This window comes from Chlorella variabilis (genome assembly GCF_000147415.1).
Source record: "Chlorella variabilis unplaced genomic scaffold CHLNCscaffold_27, whole genome shotgun sequence".
NCBI lineage: Eukaryota > Viridiplantae > Chlorophyta > Trebouxiophyceae > Chlorellales > Chlorellaceae > Chlorella > Chlorella variabilis.
In genome coordinates this window covers 382,066-392,449 of record NW_005435061.1, presented here as the reverse complement: position 1 = coordinate 392,449, position 10,384 = coordinate 382,066, and the positions used below count along the sequence as shown (strand labels likewise).

At 69.7% G+C, this 10,384-nt stretch overlaps 5 protein-coding genes across 5 annotated transcripts in view; 2 read left to right on the top strand and 3 right to left on the bottom strand.

The window, feature by feature from the left end:
* The window catches only part of CHLNCDRAFT_59165 (hypothetical protein), a gene marked incomplete at its 3' end in the record, with an annotated part of 6,782 nt that extends 5,292 nt beyond the window's left edge, over positions 1-1,490 (bottom strand). Inside the window, exons 1-5 of the mRNA XM_005843727.1 lie at positions 1,212-1,490; positions 1,002-1,092; positions 743-816; positions 432-606; positions 69-133 (exon numbers count right to left, since the gene is read on the bottom strand). Coding sequence (XP_005843789.1) covers positions 69-133; positions 432-606; positions 743-816; positions 1,002-1,092; positions 1,212-1,379 — 573 coding nt within the window. The 5' untranslated portion in view covers positions 1,380-1,490. The remainder of the gene's footprint in view (positions 1-68; positions 134-431; positions 607-742; positions 817-1,001; positions 1,093-1,211) is intronic.
* A 192-nt stretch (positions 1,491-1,682) lies between these two features.
* CHLNCDRAFT_54952 (hypothetical protein) lies at positions 1,683-3,461 on the top strand (the record flags this gene model as incomplete). Its single annotated transcript, XM_005843772.1, has 5 exons — positions 1,683-1,802; positions 2,191-2,498; positions 2,645-2,751; positions 2,893-2,983; positions 3,173-3,461. The coding sequence occupies 5 exons, from the start codon at positions 1,683-1,685 to the stop codon at positions 3,459-3,461; spliced, it is 915 nt and encodes a 304-aa protein (XP_005843834.1).
* Positions 3,462-4,082: 621 nt separating this feature from the next.
* CHLNCDRAFT_139923 (hypothetical protein) lies at positions 4,083-5,731 on the bottom strand (the record flags this gene model as incomplete). Its single annotated transcript, XM_005843726.1, has 4 exons — positions 4,083-4,694; positions 4,906-5,166; positions 5,308-5,343; positions 5,720-5,731. 4 exons carry the CDS (start codon positions 5,729-5,731, stop codon positions 4,083-4,085), a joined length of 921 nt encoding a protein of 306 aa, XP_005843788.1.
* A 216-nt stretch (positions 5,732-5,947) lies between these two features.
* CHLNCDRAFT_139922 (hypothetical protein) lies at positions 5,948-9,014 on the top strand (the record flags this gene model as incomplete). The annotated part of the gene is made up of 8 exons (XM_005843771.1): positions 5,948-6,250; positions 6,369-6,476; positions 6,749-6,918; positions 7,143-7,327; positions 7,507-7,652; positions 7,827-8,329; positions 8,506-8,667; positions 8,741-9,014. The coding sequence occupies 8 exons, from the start codon at positions 5,948-5,950 to the stop codon at positions 9,012-9,014; spliced, it is 1,851 nt and encodes a 616-aa protein (XP_005843833.1).
* Positions 9,015-9,501: 487 nt separating this feature from the next.
* Positions 9,502-10,384, bottom strand: part of CHLNCDRAFT_139921 (hypothetical protein) — a gene marked incomplete at both ends in the record, with an annotated part of 2,774 nt that continues 1,891 nt past the window's right edge. The window contains 2 exons of the mRNA XM_005843725.1: positions 9,502-9,772; positions 9,982-10,208. Coding sequence (XP_005843787.1) covers positions 9,502-9,772; positions 9,982-10,208 — 498 coding nt within the window. The remainder of the gene's footprint in view (positions 9,773-9,981; positions 10,209-10,384) is intronic.

Below are 10,384 nucleotides of genomic sequence, written 5' to 3'. Positions count from 1 at the left end.
CAAACGCTGCGGCGGCAGCAGCAGCAGCAGCAGCACCACAGGCACGCACCACCACCACAGGCACTCACCCCCACGCCGAGCACCAGGTAGTCGTAGCTGATCTTGAAGCAGGCCTCAGGGAAGCCGGCATCCTCTGCAGCCGGGCAGGCAGGCAGGCGGCCTCGGCAGGGCGGCCAAAGGGGCGCCGGCGAGCCAGGCAGGCAGCGCAGTGCGCCGGCCGCTCCTCCACACCTCCAGCCTCTGCCCATCCACCTGCCGCTGCTCCGCCTCCACGCCTCCTCCCGGCGCTCTCTGCCACGCACGGCACACCAAGCACCACACCGCACCAGCCCGTCCACACACCTCACCAGCCCGCCCACCGGCCACACCCACCTGCCTGCCCACCACACCAGCCCGCCTGCCCACCACACCAGGCCAGCACGGCCACCCACCCGGGAAGCAGGCCACTATGGCCTTCTCCTGCGGCAGGATGTCGGTGCACTGGGCCTCGAAGAACTTGCCCTTGCCGCCCAGCACCGCCCGCACGCTCTCCACAATGCTGCGCTCCTCCACGGTGCCCGCGCACATGGCAGGGAGCAGCGGGGTGTAGACGAAATAGTTTCTCGGCTGCGTGTGAGGGGCGGGGCGGGGGTGTGGCGGGGCGGGGCGGCGGGGCGGGGGTGGTGGTGGTCACGCCACCGCGAAAGGTCCCCTCTGCCACCATGCAGCCCACACACGTTGCCGCCACCGCATTGCAGCTCACCGACACCATGATCAGCTCATACTTGTCCCGCATCGCCTCATCAAATGCACGCACAAACGACATGGACGCCCAGCCTGCAGGCAGTGGGCAGGCAGGCGGGCAGCGGGATTTGGCCACTGGGTGTGCGGGCGCAGAGCATGGCTGGAAGCTGGCCCCGAGGCCGGGCCGAAAACAAACGGCGCTCAGCGGCCACGGCAATGAACGGCAGTGGCTGCAAAGTGGTATGGGGCGGCACAAGCACCGGGCAGCGGCGGCGCACCGGTGCCCAGTACCACTATGCGGGGCTTGCCGCTGCCGCCGCTTGCAGACTTGTCGTAAGCAGGCAGCCCGGCGGCGGCCTTGGCGCCGCTCTGCGGGAGCACAGGCGGGGCAAAGGTGTGGGAAGCAGCCCAGGTTCTCTGGGCCTCGAGTGCCGCCAGCGGCAGCGCTGCAGGTGCCGCCGCCGCCAACTGCAGCGCCTGGGGCTCACCTGCTGGCTGGAGGGCGCCTCAACTTCGGCGACTGCATTGCACTGCAGCTGGTGCTTCCTGGCAGCGCGTGGCAGCCGACGGGGGGCTGCCACCAGGCGTGGCGGCCGGGCTGCCACCAACCCGCCCTGCCTGCAATGTTGCAACCGCTGGCTCGTCAAGGCTGCCATGGCCGCACTGCGATGCTGGGACAGAGCTCAAAGCCTATTGCTAACAATTGGCGTCACTGAAGGGCGGCTCTCGTTGCCAGGCCGTTGAATTGTGAGAGCGCGCTGCCAGCCACCAATTGGGCTGCTGAAACTGGCGCGATGCTGCAGCCCAGGCCATTCATGCCGGTCCAAGCGCCTCTACCTTCTTCCGCTGATGATGCAAGGCCATGGGCGGCAGGTAATTTCAGGGCTCCCCCGGCATTGCGCTTGCTTTAGAACATCGGTCCATCTCATCTGGAATCCCACCGGGACGGAGGGCGACTCATGGCGTCCAGAAGCGTGCTGATCGCGGCCACCGCGGCTGTCGTGCTGCTGGGGTGCTCCACCAGCGTGTTGGCCAGGGAGGGGTGGCATGCACGCTGCAGCGCGTGCCGTGCAGTCGCGGTGAGTAAGCGGCGGCAGCTGGCAACAGCGGCACGGGGGGTGGTGGCGGCGGTACAGCCGTGCTCCTCCCTGTTTGATGCAACGCTGTGGAACCATAACTGCGGGTGGGGTGGGGAGGGAGAGCGGCACGTCAGGGGGCAGCCACGGCCGCGGTGCCAGCAGCAGCTGCAGCGGCGGCGACGCAGGTGGCGGGGAGGCGGGCAGCTGCGGCCAGCGGCGGCGGCTGATCGATCCAGGCTGACCTGCACCTCTGTTCCCCCTCGTTTTACACGTGTTTTAACACGGCAGCCAGGCGCTGGGACACCGCGTCCTCCTCCCAGCACACAGCCGAGTACAAACCATGTATCCATGTGTTTTCTTATTTCGTCTTCCTCTTATACTTCTGCAGGCGGAGCTGGTGGTCAAGCTGGAGGCGGAGCAGCCCCGCAACCATCTGGACATGCGCCACCGCCTCGACAAGGCGCGCCAGCTGCATGCACAGCCGCCTGCCGGCAGGCGCTGCTGTGCAGCCCTGTTGCGCCGCACGCCCGGGCGGCGTATGTGGCACCACACGCTGCTGCAGCGGCTGCTGTCCGCTGCTGCCTGGCACACGGCCAATGCCCCAGCGTGCCCTCGTGACGCCCTCGCCGCTGCCTGGTGCCTTGCCCGCTGCCGCCTGCAGGAGGGCAAGCGGTGGGGAAAGGTCATAGACTACAAGTGAGGTGCTGCTGCCCTGCTGGCGCTGAGCCGGCCGGCCCGTGTCTGGTGGCCTCCCCGCTGCCTGCCCGCACGCAATGCAGCCCCCGGCGCCGCGCGCATGCGAGTGAGTGCTGCGTTGCGTTGCAATACAACTTCCCTTGCAGGATGAGCGAACTGCGGGTCATCCACCTGCTGGATGACCTATGTGATGCCATGAGCAAGTATGAGCTGTTTGACGACGGCAACGGCACGCAGCGCTGGGCTCTCTCGGGTGCGCCCCGCAGCGCCGCCAGTGGGCCCGGCATGGGGCGACGGGGGCTGCCACGCCCACGCCCCACGCAGCCACACCCACCCCTTGCCAGCCCACACCGTCCCGCCCACCCTGGGATGTGGCCTTCGTTCCTGGACGCAGGGTCGCGTTTTGCGGGGAAGAACCCCAGCGTCGAGGTCACCAAGCAGCAGCGGCGGGAGCTCACAAACTACTGCCACGATGTGTTGGAGAGGTGGGGCTGGGCACAGGACTGGGCACATGAAGGGGCTGGTGAAGGACAGGGGCGGAGACGAGGCCTGTGCGCCGACGCTCCTCCCTGCCCAGGGCTGCCGGGTGGCAGCGCTGCCTCGCCCCCATCCCTCCTGAGATGCTGCGGCGGACCTGCCTGCAACCGTCATACTCGCTTCTGCTGTGACCGCAGGCATGAGGATGAGCTGTCCCATGCGCTGCGCAACAGCCTGATAGATACCGACACCGCCTCGGACTTCATCTGCCTCTCCACCGCCAACCACTGCAACCTGTCCCTCGCCGAGGAGCAGGCGCAGGAGCAGGCGCAGGCTGAGGAGCAGGCGCAGGAGCAGGCGGAGGAGGAGCAGGCAGAGGGCGCTGCCGCTGTAGACGCGGATGGCGAGGCAGAAGCAGGGGAGCAGCCAGCGGAGGCTGCTGGGACTGATGGCGCAGTGGTGGATGGCAGCAAGGAAGAGCTCTGATGACGACTCTGACTGCTGAATTCATGTTGGTGCCGTCCCAGCTGCCATGGTTGTACTGCCACCAACCAACCCCCCCTGGCTCGTTCCAGCGATCAATGCTAGTATTACATTTCATGTTGTGAAAGCGTTCGGAAGAATGTGAGCCTTGAGTGAATAGGCGTGCGTGTGGCGTGCATGTATGTTGTTGGAATAGGAGCCGGCACAGCAGCATACATTAGGGGGAGGCTAGTGCACAGGATGCAAGAATGAGATAAATGCAATGGCGCATGGCAGCAGGGGGAGGGGCCCCAGGGTGCACTGTGGTGGTAAGCTCTGGTGGTAAGGGCTAAGAATCTAGTCGTGGCAAGGCGAGAGGGTCAGGCAAGTCTGGAAAGACAGCTTGGGGGCTCGAGACAGTCAGAATAAGAATGGTTTCATGGGCTTTGAATGAAATGGGGAGGACCAGCGTTGGGCCGTTATGGTGGGGGCATAGGGCACTGCGCCTCTGCGGCAAGCAGCATGGGTGGAGCAACTGAGGAGACGGAACGAGCAGAGGAACAGCTGGCGGACGGACAGGTGCTGCTGAGAATCAGGCAGGCAATGACAAGGGCAGGCTCGGTGGCTCTGGACGATCGGGTGCCTCTACAGGAAGCCTCCCCACCATCTGAGGAAGGGGACGAGCGCAAAGATGGGGCGCAGCAGCAGCGGCGTGGCGTCACCGCCCTTGCGGCCGCCCACGTCGAGCCCCACCCGCGCCTTGCTGGCGGGCCGCACCAGCCTGCTGGCACGGTGTCCGCCCGCCACACCGGGACCCCTGGATGGCGGCCGCGGCGGGGTGGCAGAGGCGCGGCCGTAGGGCCGCAGCCGGCCAGCGCCGCCGCCATCGCCGCCAGCGGCGTCAGAGGAAGCAGGCCAGCTCCGGCTGCCGCCTGGCGGGGCCTGCTGCCAGCTGACGCTGCTGCTGGCACTGGGGGTGGGTCCAGGGGGCCAGCCATCGGCAAAGGGCGAGCGCGGCACTTGCACAGACGGCGGCCAGCCGTGTGCAAAGGGCGAGCTTGGCGTGTCTGGCGGGGGCGGGTACGCGCTGCTGCTGGGGCTGCCCGGGCCGCTGCTGGGGCTTGGAGGCCAGCCGTCGGCAAAGGGTGAGCGCGGCACTTGGACAGACAGCGGCCAGCCGTGTGCAAAGGGCGAGCTTGGCGTGCCTGGCGGGGGAGGGTACACGTTGTATTCCCCCCGCCGCAGCTCATAATCAGCCTGCAGGGGGGCAGGTGGCACAGCGCGGCGCACACATTCTGTGAGCAAGGTGGAGCGCTGCGCGGTGTCCAATGGCAAACCGAGCGGAACCCAGAGCGCCCTGAGCTAGGCCTGGGCCACAGCTGCAGCGCAGCAACAACGTGGAGACAAGTTGACGGTGCAGGCGATGCCACGGGCCGGCGAAGCCCGGCCGGCGGCGGCCGGCGCTCACCGCTGGCGGCGGCGGCGGCGGCGGCGGCCGGCTCCACTTGGCCTGCTGCTGCCAGCGCTGGCGCCGCTGCCGCTCCTGCTGCTCCCGGGCGTCCTCTGCGTCTTCCGCCTCCGAGTCTGACACGAAGCGGCGGGCCCTGGCAGCTCCTCGAAAAATGTCGACCGCAACATGCAGCAGCACGTCGCGCACGCCGGGCAGCAGCAGGCATATGGGCAGCGCCACGGCAAGGGACTTGGGCTCGTTGAACGCGAAAGCCACGCCCTGGCAGGAAGGGAGGGAGAGAGGGAGGGGAAGGGGAGGCGCGAGTCAGGGGCGGCGGCAGCGCAAAACGAGCGTGTGCGTCGAAACAATGCCACAAGGCGACAGAGCGGCCCGCGACCGTGCAGCATATGCGGGGCTCACCAGGACCAGCACCGGCACACCGAACAGCGTGACGAGCTGCGGGGGCAGTCAGGCAGGCAGGGGTAGCAGTGAGTGGTGTGTGTTGCGCCGGGGGGGACACGCGGCACACGCTGCCAGCTGGCGCCACCCCGGGCCGGCAGGGCTTCACCTCAGCATCGAAAGGCTCCTTGGCTCGGTGGGGCCTGCGCCCGGCTCGGCTGCGCAGCGGGGGACCCGATGGACGGCCCTCCTGCCAAGTGCTGCGCCCCGTGCTGCGCTGCCGGGCAGCGACGGCCGCAGATCGCCGCCCGCGGTGCATACCCGCCGGCGGGGCGGTGCACAGAAGCTGCCCGGCGCGGCTGCTGCTGCGCAGCCGGGTCGCCCTCGGGCTTTCCTTACCGATCGCTGTGGCGCCCGCCGGAAGGCTGAGCACCGCGGCCACCATTTTGCCACAGAATGGCGCAAGAGCCACGGGCGCAGCAGACACCGCCCTTAGGCGGTGCATGCACGAGTTTGCGGCATGCCGGGCGAGAGCCCGAACTGAAAGGCTCCAACAGAGCAGGACGTTCTTGTACTGCGAGTCTCAAAACCTGGCTGTTGCGAGCTGCCGCCCACGCAGCTGCTGCGTGGTAGGCCCGATAATCGCCGGAGCCACCAAAGCATGGGGAATTGCTTCAGCGGGGGTGCAACGCGGGAGGCCCCCTCGGCCAGGGCCACCTGTGCAGGGCAGCAGCCCGACCAGCTGGGCGTGAAAGACCGGGTGCTACACCCCGTCATCCAAAGCCCGACCGGGGCGCTGCAAGTGGCCGTCAGCCAGGCGCGCTATGCGGCGGCACCTGGCGCCGACCCCTCGCCGCTCCTCGTCAAGCAGACGCCCGGCGGCAACGCCTTCATCGCCCTGTTTGAGGGGCTGGGCCAGGAGGGGCGGGCCGTGGCGGCCTTCTGCCGCAGCAAGGTTTTCGAGGTATGCCACCTGCCGCTGCCGCGTGCTGCCCAACCCGCCGCTGTGCTTAGCCGGCCTGCGCCTCAAATCGAACCTTTGTCCTTGCCTTTGCTGGCACCTGCCTGCACACCGCCTGCAGCTGTTCCAAGAGTGCAGCGTGCGCCACGTGGGCGCCCCGCTGGACGCCCTCAAGGAGACGGCTGCCCGCCTGGACGCTGCCATCTTTGCCGCCGACCGCCTGCCACACGTGGCGAGTGCCCGTCGGCCTGCACCGCCGCCTGCCGTGCTGCAGCATCTGTCTTTTTGCGGCATCCAGCGATGCTTCTGGGAAACCACAGCCTGCTGAGCCGCGCGGCCCGCCGCGTGCATCGCATGCACCCGGGATGGCCTCCTCCCCACCTGCGTCGCTTCTGCACGTGCCCGCCCGCCTCCCTCATACGCCGGGCAGCGCTCTCTCCAGCGGAGAGTGTCCATGCCGCCCTGCCCCACTCCCGCTTGCCCCACCCACCCCCCTTGCAGGCCAAGTCCCGCAGCGGCGCCTCCTGCGTGCTAATGCTGCTGGATCTGGGGAGCGGGCGGGCGTACTGCGCCAACGTCGGCGCCGCGCACTGCCTGCTGAGCCGCATCGAAGGCTCCTTCAACGCCAAGCAGCCCCAGGGCTTCTTCCTTTCCAGCGAGCACATCACCAGGTGACCCGCGGGTAGGCAGCCCAGCAGCAAGGCAGGCAGGCTGGCCAAGAAGAGGAGAAGGGGAGGGAGCCAAAGAAAGCAGCTGCTGTGGTTTCGTTTACGTGGCGATGCTTGCGGCCAGCCTAGGTAGCGGCTGCCGTGGCGCCTGCAGCACAGGTGTGTGAGGGTGCAGGGACCGAGGTACGTGTTGTGTGCCTCTGCGCCGCCGCCGCTGCTGCCCGCAGGAACAGGGAGGAGCTGGTCCGGCTGCAGCAGCGGGCGCCGGGTGAGGGCACGCCGCCGGGGGCGGCGGCCGCGGCGGCCGGCGGCGGCGAGGCGGAGGTGACTCGGGCTCTGGGGTTCATGGATGCCAAGCGCCAGGCAGGCGAGGCCAGGGGAGAGGGGGAGGGGTCCCAGGGGTGGATTTGGGGTGGGATGGGCTGTACTCTCAGGGCTGCCACACAGCGGCTGCATTGAGTGCAGCCCCCTGCCGCTGATATGCTGCGGCACCACCCTGCTTGAGAGCACCCCGGCCCGGCGCTCAGCCACACCGTACACACTTTAAGCTTTCCCCTCTGCCACCCGCCAAACCCCTGTCCTGGCCCGCAGGCGGCAGCGGGGCGCTGGTGTGCGAGGCGCACGCCGCCGACCACGGCCTGACGGCGCCTGACCAGCACCTGGTGCTGGGCACCTCCGCCTTCTGGCAGCTGGTGGGGCCCACTGACTGTGCTCTCAGGGCGCACTTCCACGAAAAGGTGAGGGAGGCCCGGGGGGGTGGGCTTGTGTGTTGTGTGTGGCGTGTTGTTGCGGCTGTGGCTGGGGATGGCGAGGCAGGATGTTGGTGCCAGAGAGTGGGGCAGGGTGGGCCCAGACTTCGGTAGCTCAGATTTGGGTGCCACTGCCGTGCTGTGCCTGCCGTGCATGCCGAGTCTGCCCCCGCCGCCTGCTCTGCCGTGTGCAGTTTGCGCGGCGGGAGCTGGAGCGGGCGGCGGCGGCGGCGGCGGCGGCCGCCGCCGCCGCGGGCCGTCCCGCCCGACGCGCCCACCCCCTCGCTGCTGCGGGCCGCCAACACAGCAGAGCACTTGGTTTACTGGGCGCTTGAGAAGGCCACTCGCAAGCTGGCCCGCCTGCAGCAGCCCAGCAGCAGCGGCGGCGGCAGCGGTTGCACCGGCACCGGCACCGGCCTGCCTCCATCGGTGGCTGACCTCATGGCGCTGCCCTTGCAGCGCCCGCCGGCGCCGGCGCCAGCTCCGGCGGCTGCTGGGGCAGAGGGGGCAGCGCCAGGTGAGCTCGGCGAGCGGCGGCAGCAGGAGGAGGCTGGGGAGGGGCAGGGGCCGCAGGAGCGGGGGCAGCAGCCCCGGCAGCTGGTCAGGAGCGACGTGCACGGCGAGCTCGGTGTGGTGGTGGTGACGCTGCGGCGCCAGGACCAGAGGTGTGCCCGCCCGCCTCCCCGCGCCCGCCCGCTGCCATGCAAGATGTCGCCCCGGGACAGCCTGCCTCGCGAGTGCGCCGGTTTGCTGTGTCCGCATGCCTGTGGCGCGTCAGCCTGTGGCGCTGCAGGCGTGGACACCCTACCCTGCCCGTGCTGCACCCCTCTGTGTCCCGCAGCATGGACGGCGGGCTACGGGAGGTGCTGCTGGCGGCGGCGGCGGCACGGGCGGGGGCCGCGCCCGGGCGCCAGCAGCAGCCCGCCGGCGGCTTCCTGGAGCGCCACGCGGCGCGGCGGTGGGGGCAGGTCCGCATGCTGGTGCACTTCTACAAGGCACACAGGTGGGTGGGGGGTGGGGGGAGAGCACGCACGTCGCGCCACCCGGGGCCCATCACCCCATCCTATCGCATGCAGGCGCGTGCTGCTCGGGCGGTGGTGGGAGGCTCAGGATGCGCTGTTCAGGCGGGGCCGCATAGCCGGCGCCGCCGCCGCCGGCCGCGCCAACCTGTTTGGCGGCGCCAGCCCCCGCAAGCCGTCGGCGGAAGCCGCGGCGCGGGCCGCGGCCAAGGGCGGGCGGGGCAGCGCGGGCGGCTCGCCCGCCAAGGCCACGCCGCCGCTGCGCAGCGGTGAGCACGGCATCAAGGCGGTCAGGGCGGCAGGCGCCGGCGGCGCCGACAGCAGGCGCTGAGCAGGGCGGCCAAGGCCCCGGCGGCAGCCCTGGCGACAGCGCCAGCGGCCCGGACGGCCCTTGGGAGCGGCTGCAGCAGCGCTCCCAGCCGGCTGCTGCATACCTATGCTTTCCCAAGGCTGAATGTGCTTGCTGGCCAACCGCCTTTGAAGAGATCATCCTTTCCCGCTTCCCAGCATGAAATTATGCCTGATGTTCGCTCGGTGACACTCGGCGAGGGAGGGATGCAGCTGAGCAGCTGCTAACAGGCGGGTGGGCGGCCACCTGCTGATCCCCGTGACTGGGCAGCCATGGCGCCAGCTCCCTCCGCCGCGCCTCCTCCGGCCAGCGGCCCGCGCCTCCCCGCCCCTACCTCACACGCCCGTGTCAGCCAGGCTGGAAGGCTGTCAGCGCTTACACACGCACAAGGGGGGGTAAGGCGGCAGGCAGCGCCAGAGCACTGGCAGGCACCACCAGAGAATTGGCACAGACGCCGAGCGGCCCCGCGTCACCACCCGAAAAAGTTGGGCAAAGGGTTGCCGTCGCGGTCCACCGCCGGCGGCGGTGGGGAGGGCGGGTCGGGCACGCGCAGGCCGCCGGGGACCTCCCCGCGGTACAGCGCCCCGTACTCCAGCAGCAGGCGGTACAGGTAGCAGGACCAGTCGGCCCGCCGCAGCCGCTCGTTCACCAGCCGTGCTGCCGAAGCCGCCATGCCCTTGGCCGCAGCGTCGTTCTGGCGGGCCCACTGGATCCGGTCGATCAGGTCCGAATAGTCGGGGCTGCAGGCGGGAGCAAGCAGGCAGGGGGCACGGGCAGCAGCAGGAGCAAGCGCGCAAGCAGGCAGCGGGCCGGTCGGAAGGAGAATGCACGGCGCCAGCACGCCGCCGAGCCGCCACGCCCAGCAGCCGCCAGGTGCCGAGGACCGCCACCCTCCACACACACACGAGCACACACACATGGGGCCACCCTCGCCGCGCGCGCCGCTTACTTGACGGGCACAAAGTGGCGGTACGGTACCATGCGCGTGTAGTACCATTCCCGCATCAGGGAGGCAGACAGGGTGAGGGTGCCAGAGCAGAGGGCTGGGAGGAGGGAGGAGGGGGCCGCGTTGCCGTCCACCTCAACCTGGTATTTGTGGGAGAAGAGCTGGGCGTGGTTGAGGTGCGGCGCCAGGCCGTACCGCGCCTTCATCGCCGCGCACTGCTTCTCGGCGCACTGCACCGCGGCCAGCCAGGAGGGCGGGGCGGCGGCGGGCGGCGGCCGCGGGTGGACCAGCCGGCAGGCGGGCAGGCAGCTGCACCGGGCCAGCATTCACAGCTATTCGCTGCTAGGCAGGCCGGCAGGCAAACACAGACCGGGCCTCTGCCTCCCGGTGTGGCTGATGGGCACGC